The sequence below is a fragment of the Penicillium macrosclerotiorum genome (assembly GCF_028827735.1).
Source record: "Penicillium macrosclerotiorum strain IBT 26536 chromosome Unknown utg000011l_segment0_segment0, whole genome shotgun sequence".
NCBI classification, from domain to species: Eukaryota; Fungi; Ascomycota; class Eurotiomycetes; order Eurotiales; family Aspergillaceae; genus Penicillium; species Penicillium macrosclerotiorum.
In genome coordinates, this window is record NW_026643090.1 from 142,706 (window position 1) to 154,653 (window position 11,948).

At 53.6% G+C, this 11,948-nt stretch overlaps 8 protein-coding genes across 8 annotated transcripts; 4 read left to right on the top strand and 4 right to left on the bottom strand.

Annotated features, from left to right (window-relative positions):
• Positions 1 to 57: 57 nt before the first annotated feature.
• Positions 58 to 1,101, top strand: N7462_011003 (2-hydroxyacid dehydrogenase; the record flags this gene model as incomplete). Its single annotated transcript, XM_057082717.1, has 1 exon — positions 58 to 1,101. The coding sequence occupies one exon, from the start codon at positions 58 to 60 to the stop codon at positions 1,099 to 1,101; it is 1,044 nt and encodes a 347-aa protein (XP_056928072.1).
• A 223-nt stretch (positions 1,102 to 1,324) lies between these two features.
• On the bottom strand, positions 1,325 to 2,779 carry N7462_011004 (glycosyltransferase family 4 protein; the record flags this gene model as incomplete). Its single annotated transcript, XM_057082718.1, has 1 exon — positions 1,325 to 2,779. The coding sequence occupies one exon, from the start codon at positions 2,777 to 2,779 to the stop codon at positions 1,325 to 1,327; it is 1,455 nt and encodes a 484-aa protein (XP_056928073.1).
• Positions 2,780 to 2,926: 147 nt separating this feature from the next.
• Positions 2,927 to 3,118, bottom strand: N7462_011005 (uncharacterized protein; the record flags this gene model as incomplete). The annotated part of the gene is made up of 1 exon (XM_057082719.1): positions 2,927 to 3,118. One exon carries the CDS (start codon positions 3,116 to 3,118, stop codon positions 2,927 to 2,929), a length of 192 nt encoding a protein of 63 aa, XP_056928074.1.
• Positions 3,119 to 3,359: 241 nt separating this feature from the next.
• On the top strand, positions 3,360 to 5,439 carry ugd1 (UDP-glucose dehydrogenase; the record flags this gene model as incomplete). The annotated part of the gene is made up of 3 exons (XM_057082720.1): positions 3,360 to 3,594; positions 3,707 to 4,161; positions 4,225 to 5,439. The coding sequence occupies 3 exons, from the start codon at positions 3,360 to 3,362 to the stop codon at positions 5,437 to 5,439; spliced, it is 1,905 nt and encodes a 634-aa protein (XP_056928075.1).
• A 484-nt stretch (positions 5,440 to 5,923) lies between these two features.
• Positions 5,924 to 7,064, bottom strand: N7462_011007 (Enoyl-CoA hydratase AKT3-1; the record flags this gene model as incomplete). The annotated part of the gene is made up of 5 exons (XM_057082721.1): positions 5,924 to 6,074; positions 6,135 to 6,362; positions 6,464 to 6,490; positions 6,558 to 6,668; positions 6,751 to 7,064. The coding sequence occupies 5 exons, from the start codon at positions 7,062 to 7,064 to the stop codon at positions 5,924 to 5,926; spliced, it is 831 nt and encodes a 276-aa protein (XP_056928076.1).
• Positions 7,065 to 8,360: 1,296 nt separating this feature from the next.
• Positions 8,361 to 9,316, top strand: N7462_011008 (glutathione S-transferase; the record flags this gene model as incomplete). The annotated part of the gene is made up of 3 exons (XM_057082722.1): positions 8,361 to 8,401; positions 8,460 to 8,849; positions 8,962 to 9,316. The coding sequence occupies 3 exons, from the start codon at positions 8,361 to 8,363 to the stop codon at positions 9,314 to 9,316; spliced, it is 786 nt and encodes a 261-aa protein (XP_056928077.1).
• Positions 9,317 to 9,829: 513 nt separating this feature from the next.
• On the top strand, positions 9,830 to 10,386 carry N7462_011009 (uncharacterized protein; the record flags this gene model as incomplete). The annotated part of the gene is made up of 4 exons (XM_057082723.1): positions 9,830 to 9,848; positions 9,902 to 9,937; positions 10,126 to 10,241; positions 10,333 to 10,386. The coding sequence occupies 4 exons, from the start codon at positions 9,830 to 9,832 to the stop codon at positions 10,384 to 10,386; spliced, it is 225 nt and encodes a 74-aa protein (XP_056928078.1).
• Positions 10,387 to 10,909: 523 nt separating this feature from the next.
• Positions 10,910 to 11,728, bottom strand: N7462_011010 (SAP18 family protein; the record flags this gene model as incomplete). Its single annotated transcript, XM_057082724.1, has 1 exon — positions 10,910 to 11,728. The coding sequence occupies one exon, from the start codon at positions 11,726 to 11,728 to the stop codon at positions 10,910 to 10,912; it is 819 nt and encodes a 272-aa protein (XP_056928079.1).
• Between the last annotated feature and the right edge of the window lie 220 nt (positions 11,729 to 11,948).

Sequence of the window (11,948 nt, forward strand, 5' to 3'; positions counted from 1 at the left end):
CAAAAAGAAGACAAAAAATCCAATAAAAAACTTTCCGACTTGCTCGCGGTTCCAATCATGAAATTGGCCGTCTTCAGCGCCAAAGCTTACGACCGCACGTATCTGGATGAGGTCTGCAGCCAGCGCTTCACCCAATTGTGCCACATCGAGTACCACGCGTTCGCCCTCTCGGAGGAGACCGTACCCTTAGCCAAAGGCGCCGATGCCGTCTGTGTCTTTGTCAACGATACCCTGGATGCCCGTGTACTGCGCGCGCTGCATGCCGACGGGGTGCGCGCCATCCTCCTCCGCTGCGCCGGGTTCAACCATGTTGATTTGAGCGCCGCCGAAGAGCTAGGCCTCTTCGTCGCCAACGTCCCTGCCTACTCCCCAGAGGCCGTGGCCGAGTTTGCCGTCGCCCTGATCCAGACCCTCAACCGCAAGACTCATCGCGCCTACAACCGTGTGCGCGAAGGGAACTTCAACATCGAAGGTCTTCTCGGCACGACGCTGCATGGGCAGACCGTGGGCATTGTCGGGGTGGGCCGCATCGGCCTGGCCGCCGCGCGGATCTTCCACGGCTTCGGCTGTCGCCTACTGGCTCATGATCCCTTCGCTGGCGACGAGTTTCGCCAATATGGCACCCTGGTAGACCTGGAGACCTTACTGCGGGAGAGCCACATCGTCAGCCTACACTGCCCGTTGACGGAGGGCACCCGGCACCTCATTAATGAAGAGACCCTGGCCCAGATAAACCCTGGCGCCATGTTGGTGAACACCTCCCGCGGAGGACTGATCGATAGCGCCGCCGTGATACAAGCCCTTAAAACCCGTCAATTGGGCGGACTGGCGTTGGATGTCTACGAAGCCGAAGGGGAGCTGTTCTATAACGATCATTCTGGGGACATCATCGACGACGACATTCTGATGCGTCTAATGACCTTCCCGAACGTCCTGATTTGTGGCCACCAGGGCTTTTTCACCCGGGAGGCCCTCACCGAGATTGCCGGCGTCACGTTGAGCAACCTCAGTGCCTTTGTCGACGGGCGCTCGTGCTCCAACTCTCTGGTCACCGAGGGACATATCCTGGTTCGCGCAGACACAGCACCGGTACGGTTATAATAAAGAGGCCTCTGGATTGTGGACGATGCGTGTATTCTTTTAATTCGGTCTGTACAGGATGGGCTATTAGCAATAATTTTCTCGAAAATTTAGCAGATTGGTATTCGTAATGAGCTGGATCGTAGGTCTGTCTAAAGGTATTCTTTACGTAAACAGAAGAATTGGCAAAGGAAAGAAGGAAAGAGAGAAACAGGCAGAAGAAAGGAAAAATCATCATAAACTCTCAGCTGCGAAGCGGCCGAGTACACTGGAACTGTTCTCGGACCGCTTGCCAGGCCCGGGGAATGAAGCGGTGCCCATGGACGATCAATGGGACCACAGCAATCAGCCACATCGCGTAGACCACCCCTACGGCAAAAACGAGGCGGATTTGTTCCATCGTGGATCCAATGATGCCAGGCCGCACCCGAGGCCGTGGACCATGCGACTCTTGATCCGTATGAGTTAAAGCATCTGCCATATGCCAGGCCGCGCGACGGTTGATCTTTTCCCAGGTGGTGTCGTCGGCATATTGGCGCGCCGCGGCAGCGAGTATCGACCGTCGAATAGAATCGTGGGACACGTCCCGGGTCAGATTGGTGAAGCGATCCAGATCTTGCGGGGGAACCAGATAACCCGTCTGACCGTGGCGGATGATATCAGAGGGACCGCCCTGGTCCCGCGCGATGACAGGTAGTCCACTAGCCATGGCTTCCAGCACGACCAAACCAAAGGTCTCCGTGATGGAACAATGGAGGAAAAGGTCGGCGGAGGCATAAGCCCGAGCCAGTGATACACCAGTGAGGAATCCAGTGAAGATGACATGGTTGCGGAGCCCATCAAAGAGACGCTTGACTCGGTTTTCCACTACAGGATTGCGGTTGCCGCCGACGATCAGCAGCTTGAACGGTACTTTGTCCGCCGCCAAGCGAGTCGCGACCTGCGCGAGGAACTCGAACCCCTTCTCGGGGGCGATCCGGCAGACACAGATGAGTATGATCTCGCCAGCGGGCGCGATCTCCCGGCGGTAGGCCTCGTCGCGATGGGTTGGAGTGAAGAGGACGGTGTCTACGCCGCGGCCCAATTGGATCAGCCGATCAACGGGGGCACCGGCCTGTTCAAGGTACCCCCGGATGGCGGAGCATGGGTAGAAGATTGTACGCACGGCAGCCGTGCGGAACAAGAACCCCTGGACACTGGCCAACAGCCAGACCCCAAATTGATTGAGAGGTGCCGGCAGCATGATCTCCGCGTAGGCCGAGAGGTCGGTTTGAAAATTCAGTAGGACGGGCGGTGGCGATCGCAGCTGACGGATCTGCAGTAGCATCTGAAACCCGAGGGATGCAGGACTGGCGAGATAGACGATGTCGGGATGGAACGTTTGCTTATAGACCTCGCCCAAATGAAAGGGATAGACAATCGTCAAATCCGGATTGTAGGGCAAGGCGCAGCCAGGCAGACGACGCTCCCACTCCGAGGTCTGTTTTGAGCCATACTCGCCTTTGAAATGAGGTGCGACGAGAATCAGTTCGACGCCATGACTGCGGAGGTACTCGACGAGACTCCGGGTGGTGCGACTAACCCCATTCACAGGGCCCCATGATTCGGTTGCCAGGAGAATCTTTTTGCCCTGGAGGATGGCCGGAAAATCTCCGTTGAGACCATCCACCGACGAGAGTAAGGGGGCAGATTCGGCCATGATGCCGGAGCTACATAGCCATGATCAAGTAGAAAGGTGGAGGGAAGGAGAGGCATATTTGAAGGTGGGGGGAGGGGGAGGGGGGATCCCATTTTGCATTTGGGACCAGGACCCGAGCTCGAGAGGCTCCAGCAGACCTGGCAGACCCTAGTAGAAGATCAGGGCCGGGTTCGGGTGCATCGAAAGGGCGACGATGTTGAAGGCATTGGATGTGGTTTGAAGGTGGTGAAGCAGCGGCCACGTGCCGCCGGTGCCCGCTGAGGATTCGTTGCTTGGCGGCCAGTCGCAGGGCGGGATTCCACGCGTGCGCCAACGCTGCGCTGTGGGAGAATCCAGCATTTCGAGGGCGTGATTTCGGGATGTTTAGCCATACCGAGTATGCACGAGAACGCAAGAAGGCACGGGACTATGGCTCATGGGGTCAATGGATCATTGCGCTCTCCGGTGACCGGCGCCGTTGATCTTTTGATGCTTCGGGGTTGTGCTTCTTCCTCCCCTTATCTTCACCTGGTCACCTCAAGAAACACAACCTGATCACGCTGGCGAGCACCCGGACCAGATCAGAATAACTCTGAGCATAATGTCTGCGACCACTCCCAGTGACGAGATCCCCATGGATATTCTATCTTCGCCCTCGGAGGGGAGCTTCTCCTGTTCCACCGGTCCAACCACCCCGAGCTCGAGTCCACTCTTCCGTCCCTCGGAGGTCGACGAGCTCAAACCGGCGCAACTGGCCCCGTCGCGAGTGCTCAATGAGACGGATCAGCTACAGGAGGGGGTGAAGAATGTCTGCGTGGTGGGCGCAGGATACGTCGGTAGGCTTCATCTCTGACACGGACGAAGAGGTCATTGCATGAATGACGAAGATGGTCATGATGACAGCCTGGGGAAAGTGGCCATCTCGAAGTTGACCGATTCACTCTACAGGTGGCCCAACAGCCGCGGTTCTCGCCCTCTATCACCCGTCCATCAAGGTCGAGGTGCTGGATCGTGATCCGAGCCGCATTCAGCGGTGGCAGTCTCCGCACTTACCCGTCCATGAGCCAGGACTGGACACTGTCGTGCGGATTGTTCGAGATGGTGCCTTCATCGAAAGCCATACCAGCAACAGCACGCCACTCATAGGAGAAACGTCCGCCCCTCGGCGCCAACAGAATCTGTTCTTCACCTGTAACTCGGCCCAGGCTATATCGCGGGCTGATATCATCCTGATGGCAGTCAACACACCCACAAAGATGTTTGGCGTCGGCGCGGGCTGCGCCACCAACATGACGGCATTCGACGGAGCTATGCGTGATGTCGCGGCATATGCAAGGCCGGGGGCGATCATTGTGGAGAAGAGCACGGTGCCAGCCGGCACGGCAGAGCGGGTGCGGAAAATGGTAATCACTCATCCTCTTCTGTTTCTTCGAAAGTCTCTCCAAGTCTCTGACCTGACTGTATAGCTGGCGAATCGTCGCCCGGGGGTACCCTTTGAAGTGCTTTCGAACCCCGAGTTCCTGGCCGAGGGCTCCGCTATCGAGAACCTCACAGCACCTGATCGAGTCCTGATCGGATCCGCAGCTACCCCGTCTGGGCACCAGGCGGCTCAGATCTTGGCAAGTTTGTATACAGCCTGGGTGCCCCGGTCGCGCATCCTCACCACCAATGCCTGGTCCTCCGAGTTAGCTAAATTGGTGGCGAATGCCATGCTCGCTCAACGCATCAGTAGCATCAACTCGATCAGCGTCATCTGTGAACGAACTGGCGCCGAGGTAGGCCAGGTAGCCAAGGCCATTGGCATGGACGGGCGTATCGGGCCACAATTCCTCAAGGCCGGACTCGGGTTTGGCGGCTCCTGCTTTCGTAAAGATATTGCCAGTCTGGCTTATCTGGCTGAGTCTCTCGGATTAGATGATGTCGCGCATTACTGGCGACAAGTCAACGTGATGAATGAGCGGCAATGCAACCGTTTCTCACGGAAAATCATCGATCGCTTCGAGGGAAACTTGGTTGGTCACAAGTTGGCGATGCTTGGATTCGCCTTCAAGAAAAATACCGGGGACACGCGGGAGTCCTTGGCTGTTGAGGTGATCCGAGTGTTGTTGGAGGAGCGACCGGCCGAGATTGCCATTTTCGACCCCTACTGCCATCCGGAAGATATTCTTCGAGAGCTGAAGGAGGTGTGCCCAGGCCCCACTCTGGGACAGACGGTGAAGATCGTTACAGACCCGTACCTGGCTTGCTCCCAGGCCAACGCGGTGCTGGTAGTCACTGACTGTGATCAATTTCGTAACTTCCCATCTCAAAAACTACCCGCGCCCTCCATTTCATCGAATCCCAAAGGTCTGGCTCGGAACATAACCGCCGAGACTTGCAACGAAGATGTTAAGCGACCCTGCGCCCGATCGGAGAGCGAGACCTGGGCCCACGCGGGTGTGTCCTATCAACTGATGCCCCAAGAAGTGTGTGTCGCAGACTGTACAGACTGTCGGTTGACTTCAACGCGACCGACGATGGAGTCGATCGAATGGCCGCGAATTGCATATAACATGGTTGAGCCCAAGTGGGTGTTTGATGGGCGTGGATTGTTGGACGCGGAGGAGTTGGAGAAGTTGGGCGTGCGAGTGGATGTGGTGGGTCGGCAGCCGTCGCTTGACTCGCTTGCCGGGATCATTTAGACGCCCCCCGGACTCGAGATCTATAGCGATACCCTTTGGATGTTTGGTCTTTTTTCTTGTTCTTGTTCTTATTTCACCCCCGAGACCTTTTCCTTTGCTACGTAAATAATCGTTGGACTGTGATGATAACATTCACCTTGAATTATGCCCGCTAGAATATATCATACAAGACAAGGGGGTGGTCCATGGATCTGTTGTTGTTTACGTTGAAAGCTCCTTTAGGGTGACTCTAGCCTGATAGACGATGATGACGACAATAAATAATGGACAAGCTTGATGCCAAGCAAGCATTGGTAATCATTACTACGATTCCTTGGGCCTTCGATCCGATCCGATCTAAGTATACAGGCATATCTACTGAATACTATAAGCAGAACAGAGCGCTCAAGAGGCTTTCAAAGGATCGATTCTATTAGAACCATCAGGATTATCTTAAACCCCACTGAAGGATGTCGACGATAGTTTTCCAATACTAGCAACCTCTTCACAGCTTAGAATGCTTCGACACCTTTGATTCAAGGCTAATATTGGCCTCCGACCACCACGGATACTCGGGGGCACTGCTTTCCCAGGGATCCGTCTCAAACTGCGCCTTTCGTTTCTCTAAGAACGAGCTGACGCCTTCCTTATAGTCTCTGCATGGTGTGTTAGGTACGAGTTTCAAATCCAAAATCCTCGAAAATCATGAATCTCACCGCTGGCGAATCATATGATGAAAGACGCGAGATTCGAGCAAGTGTGTCTCCTCTGGAGATCCTGGACATTCCCACATCAACGCACGACTCATCGATGACGCTAGGGGCTGGTATTCTCTGCCATGTCTTGAGCCAACTCCAAAGCTCGTGACAGGACCCTGCTTGCGTCCGGAAGCATCTCTGTGAAAATATCTCCAAAATATCGGGCTGACGGCGGGAACACAGCACCTGTCGAGATTAGATGCATCGCGCGGGAAAAGCCAACGAGGCGAGGCAGAAAATAAGAGGCACAAGATTCAATGGTCAGCCCACGGCGTGCGAAGACAAACCCGTATTTGCCCTTCTCGTGGCAGATGCTAATAGAAGGTCAGGCGCTGCTCATTCAATCAACACTCATAGAATGTCCACGAGAAAAAGAATTACCGAATGACCGCCGGAAGAGTCATTGTCATGCCAACGCCCACAGCAGAGCCCTGCAGGGCAACAATGGTGGGTTTATGGCATCGATGCATTGCCAGAGTGACTCGACCCCCGCTGAACAAAAGGGTCAGCACGCATAGTCTGATAATCTATATCCAGCTTCAAGCTACCCGGATAGGTCAGGCTGATCGCGTACATGTCACGGAAGTCCCTGGTGCTCCCTTCACCATCGCCAAAACCAATATTCAAATCCATTCCCGCGCAAAACATCTTGCCTGCACCAGTTAGAACAACTACCTTGACCCGGGAGTCAATATGAAACATATGATAAGCTTTCGTGAGACTATCGGCCATCTGCGGCGTGAACGCATTGTGTTTCTCGGGGCGATTCAACGTGACGACTACCACGGGGGTCGCACTTGGGGCTCCGACCGGATGATGAGAAACCTTGATGTGCGTAAGATCAAGCGTCTCGTAGGAAGGGGGAAGATTCAGTTCAAGTGAAGTCATGGTCTTATTTCTGGATGCCTTCAGTAGATTTCCCTCGATAGCAAAACTTGGGAAGTAAGAGTAGACTAGATCTATAGTCTCGTCTGAGCGTTATTTGATCTTCGGTTACGATCTGGTTTGTAAAGCTGAAGATGAAGCAGCAAAGTCATGCCTCGGTAACTAGCGGACGATCATTCTGGCCCCAGGCGGGTCGATTCCACCATGTGCGTACAGTAGGATGATTACAGAATGGTACTGGAAAGCATGTTCGGAATAGATCGCCTTGCTATTTGGAACTCATAAGGCTGATCTTGGAATATCTTCAAAGGACTGAGATTGTAAACAAGATGGGATGATAGAGGAATTCTGCAGTAACAGTATCCAACAAACCGTGAGCCGAGGTTGGTAAATCTATTGGCACCGCTGCAGTAAACAAGGCACGACAGAGTACAATGAATCAATCTCACTTCTTTCGACGTAGCCACGGAATTCCACTGGGGTTGTAAGTCTTTCTCATGGCAATCACACGTGTTGCAATACCTGCAAATCTCCAACAAAAATCAACATCGCTCTTCGAAATCGATGAATTTGAGTGACCAACCCCCATGGACTGGGTTAAAGCAGATTCTGCCAAGGCCGTTCTCGTATAAACCATGATAGATATCTCAAATCCAAAGGGCGCGCTGGCCTTCCAGTCCAGTTGATCCTGCACCGCACAGCCGAGCTTTGGGCCTGTTCTGGCAACACAGCGAGAAACTGATCTGCTTCCGAGCGGTACACTGTGTCGGGTTCCAAATCATGCAACACTGGCTTGCTTCACGGTCGTCTCGATGTCCATTTTGTCTTCACACATCGCCTATAGCATACAGCAAATCATGATTGTCTATCGGGGGCGAGAAATCGTCCTGTCGAAGCGGAGCGTCCCTTCCATCTCCGATGGTGTTTCGGGAGCTTCTGCAATTGGTTCTCTCCAGCCTGAGGGGTCTTCCTCTCGAGCATGTCCCTTTTTTTGCCTTCCATAGCGATCTCACCCACTGCACAGAGCATATACTATGTCAACGTAATGGTTACCCGATCGGTGCTAATCGGTCTGGGCTTGTGCGGCGACTGGAAATCCCAACAAAACGGGCGGTTCACATGAACTTTGCAAATCTCGGCGCTTTATCCTTATCGGATCCCGTACCTCGGGCCCTTGACATCATCCAGCCCAAAACGTATGAAAAGCTCAGCAGCCGCCTTCGATGGGCTCGGAGTTTGTTCACATATACGTCGATCCAATTCCAATCCACTCAAAAACGCAACGGCAATAAGACCATCATGACAGACAACAATCAGGGCTGCAAAATCACTCTTTACTGGTTGGTCGCCCTCACATTATCCAGGGATCGGAGCTAATCACATTCTTCTACATCACAGGCTCGAGCAATCCCGAAGCCATCGCATTCTCTGGCTGTTGGAGGAGCTGCAGCTCAAATATGAGCTCAAGACCTTCAAGCGGCGCGCCGACAAGCTGGCTCCCCCGGAGTTGAAGAAGGTGCACCCCCTAGGCAAGTCGCCAGTGATCACTATCGAAGCCCCCGGGTCCGACAAGCCCTTGGTGCTGGCCGAGTCGGGCGCCATCGTGGAGTATCTGGTTGACCATTTTGGGGGTGTAAAATCAACTCTGGTACCGGAGCGCTATCAGGTGGGCCGCGAGGGCCAAGTTGGCGGGGAGCGCGAGGAGTGGATGCGGTATCGCTACTTCATGCATTACGTGGAAGGCACTTTGATGCCCTACCTGGTGATGACTCTCGTCAATGATAGTAGGTATCCATTGGCCTTGGCTGGAGAATCCGACTCGTATTCGAGACTCGTGATGCGCCGCCGTTGGGGCAGTGCAAAGTATGTACAGATGAGAACTGACCGAGCCTCGTTTTAGCCGTGCGCAATTCCCCCCCTTCTTTGTCCGTCCGATTACCAGTATCGTGGCCTCACAGGTGGAATCTGCGTTCCTGACGCGCAACATCGAGGGAAATCTTGCCTTTCTCGAGGATCAGCTCAAGACGGCGCCCGAAGGAGGCCCATTCCTGTGTGGCAAGGAGCTGACTGCCGCGGACATCCTCATGAGCTTTCCCGTGATTGCGGCCAGCGGTCGCGTACTCAAGGATAAGAAGGCCCAGGATAAATACCCTCTGCTGGCAGCCTACGCCCAACGACTGCAGGAGATTGACGGCTACAAGAAAGCCGTCGCAAAAATTGAGCAGATCGAGGGCAAATTCTCGGCTTCCATGTGATAAACGAAAGCTATGGAATAACACGGAGGAATAACATTAGGCCATGACCATTAGTAACTTGATACTTTAGTAAATTTTAGTAAATATTAGCTATAATCCAAGGTTTAAATGATGACCGAAATCTCAACTCCGAGCACTGAATGGATTCCAAGAGCCATCGTGAAAAGCGGACCACGAAACTGTTAATAGAGACAAGTTGATTGGCGGAAGGATACCTCCGTCGCGTTTCCCGTCATCGCGGTATGGTAGAGTGGTGAAGTGCAGCTTGGCAGCCAATTCTCCAGAAAACAACACAAGTCGAAGGTTGCCGTTGGGACAGACAACGTAAATGAACTGACAAATTGCAACTGACAGGCCACAAATAATGATGGAACCTTTTGGATGCTCTGATAGGAGACCGATCGGTATCACGTGATACAAAGATGACTCAGCGAGTCAGCTGACCCTCCACCTCACTTCGCCGTTCTGCGAACAGACCTGATTGGCGTCTACGCTTCGAGTTCCATCGCAATCATGGCTGGCCCCAGCAAGTGTAAGTCTTGTGTCCGAGAGAGATTGAACAGGACTGTGCTAATCTATTACTAGCTCTGGTCCTTGACCCGGCCCTCCAGAAATACTACGGTACTTAACCATCCCACGCATCCTCCCCTCCCCCTCGGTTCCTGCGCTCCAGTCGATAGTTATCAATGCTCGGCGTATTGCATGTGCTGCCACATGATCGTATTTGAGGAGATGCATTACTTGCTTTGCATCATTTATTATGGATCGAGAAGACTATTCCTTCAAACAATGGCTGACAAACTGAACAGAACTCAACGCAAACCGTTACAAGTACTTCCGCTGGAACCCGCGCCACGCCTGGCTGTCCGTCATCTACATGGCCGCAATCCCCGCTGCTTTGACTTGGGTCGCCTACAAGACAGAGGTATGTGTCCAGTCATGTACATGTGTCCCACGATATCGCCGGAGAAAGTATGTAGAGATGCGAAATAGATTTCAACTGACAACGCACACAGGGCAAATACGAGCTCCGTGGAAAACGAAGGGGAGATACTATTGCGGAATGGTGAACAACATATGGGGATTCTTTTGATTCTGCTGGACCGCAGGCCCCAAGCGACATTGGCCATGGATTAAGCCCATACCCACTGTGGCCGGAGAAGTTCGCGGGGATATGGAACCAAAATTGATTTCCATACTTTATCGGTGCCCGCTATGCCCGGGCGATGTACCTTACTACGAGCATATACCGCATTGATTTCTTTCTGTTTTGATTTTCAGTCCTGGTGGCTCTTTGGATAATAATTCCCGTGCTCTGAAATTCACAGGTTATGTAACAGACCGCACGAGTTCGGAGTTGCGATATCATCAGGGTTGAAAGGTTGAGCCCCTGTTTCTACTTATAGATGGAAGGGAATGAGATTAATAGCGTAAGCTTTGCTTGGGTTTGAGACAAGGGCAAAGACATGATATTTCACGGACGTATTCACTCAAAACAATAGTTAATCGTACACTGCGATTGATAAACGGGTATCCTCATCCTTCCATTCCTTCTAGGCCCGACTTCATTTAAATTCAGGGATTTTGCAGCACTCAATAAGGTGCCCATCCTCGACGACCACTCCCTCGGCCTCCGCCCTCCGGAAGTCTTTCGCCTCGTTTCCAATCTCCTTGGGGAAGAGAAGGAGGCCCACCGCGATCACCGCCACGATAGCTTCCACGACCGCCTCGGCCACCGAACCCGTTCTCCCGGAATGCTCGCATTCCGCTTCCCATTGGAGGCGGGCCAGCGGCACCACGAAGAGGGGGCGCGACCGATCCATCTTCAAGAGGAGGGAGGATGGCACATTCAACATAGTCTCCAATGATAAAACGAGCATCTTGTAAGGCTTTATCGGCGTCGGAGCCTTGGAATCGAAGCGTGCCAGCACGAGGTCGTGCCTCCGCCTGATCATCTGCATCCTCTTCGCCCCGGTAGGGACTGTCTCTGGGACCGACAATCACACTGCCCAGGTCCTTGCTCAAGTATCGACCTCGCGCATCCGGGCCCATCATTGCGGCAGCTCGCGCATCCGGATAGATCAAACGAAAGGAAAGGCGGGTTCCCACAGGAGGGTCGGGCAGTAACGAGGGAAGAGCAGATGTGAGAAGCTGTGAGAGTTCGCGTAGCGTGCACGATTGCCATGTGTAGATCTCGAGGTGTGGAGGAAGTATTGCGGTAGCTGGTGGAGGGGAGGCAGCGCGGATTGCATTCGGGCCACTGACGGGGCCACCGCGCCGCGATGGCCCCGAAATATTGTAGTCGGAAAGGTGGTGGAAGTTATTGACGCGGTAGAAGAGTTTGAGGTGAAAGGGGGTGGTTGTCTGTCGATTGACGGAGGGCTTGGAGCCTTCGCGCGACGGGGCGGCCATGATGATGGCAGGGAGAAGTCGCGTGCAGGCGAATAAATGTAGGAAGTCGGCCACAGGGTTATTCCCAGAATTGGCAAGACTGGCAAAGTCACTCGATTGAACTTGATCGATGCGGATTTTGATCAGAGCAAATTAGGTGATTGCGATGAAGAAGGTGGTGAGGTGGAGGATGGCAGAAATGCTCCAAATGTCCCAATGCGGAATTGTCGAAGCTCCCGTT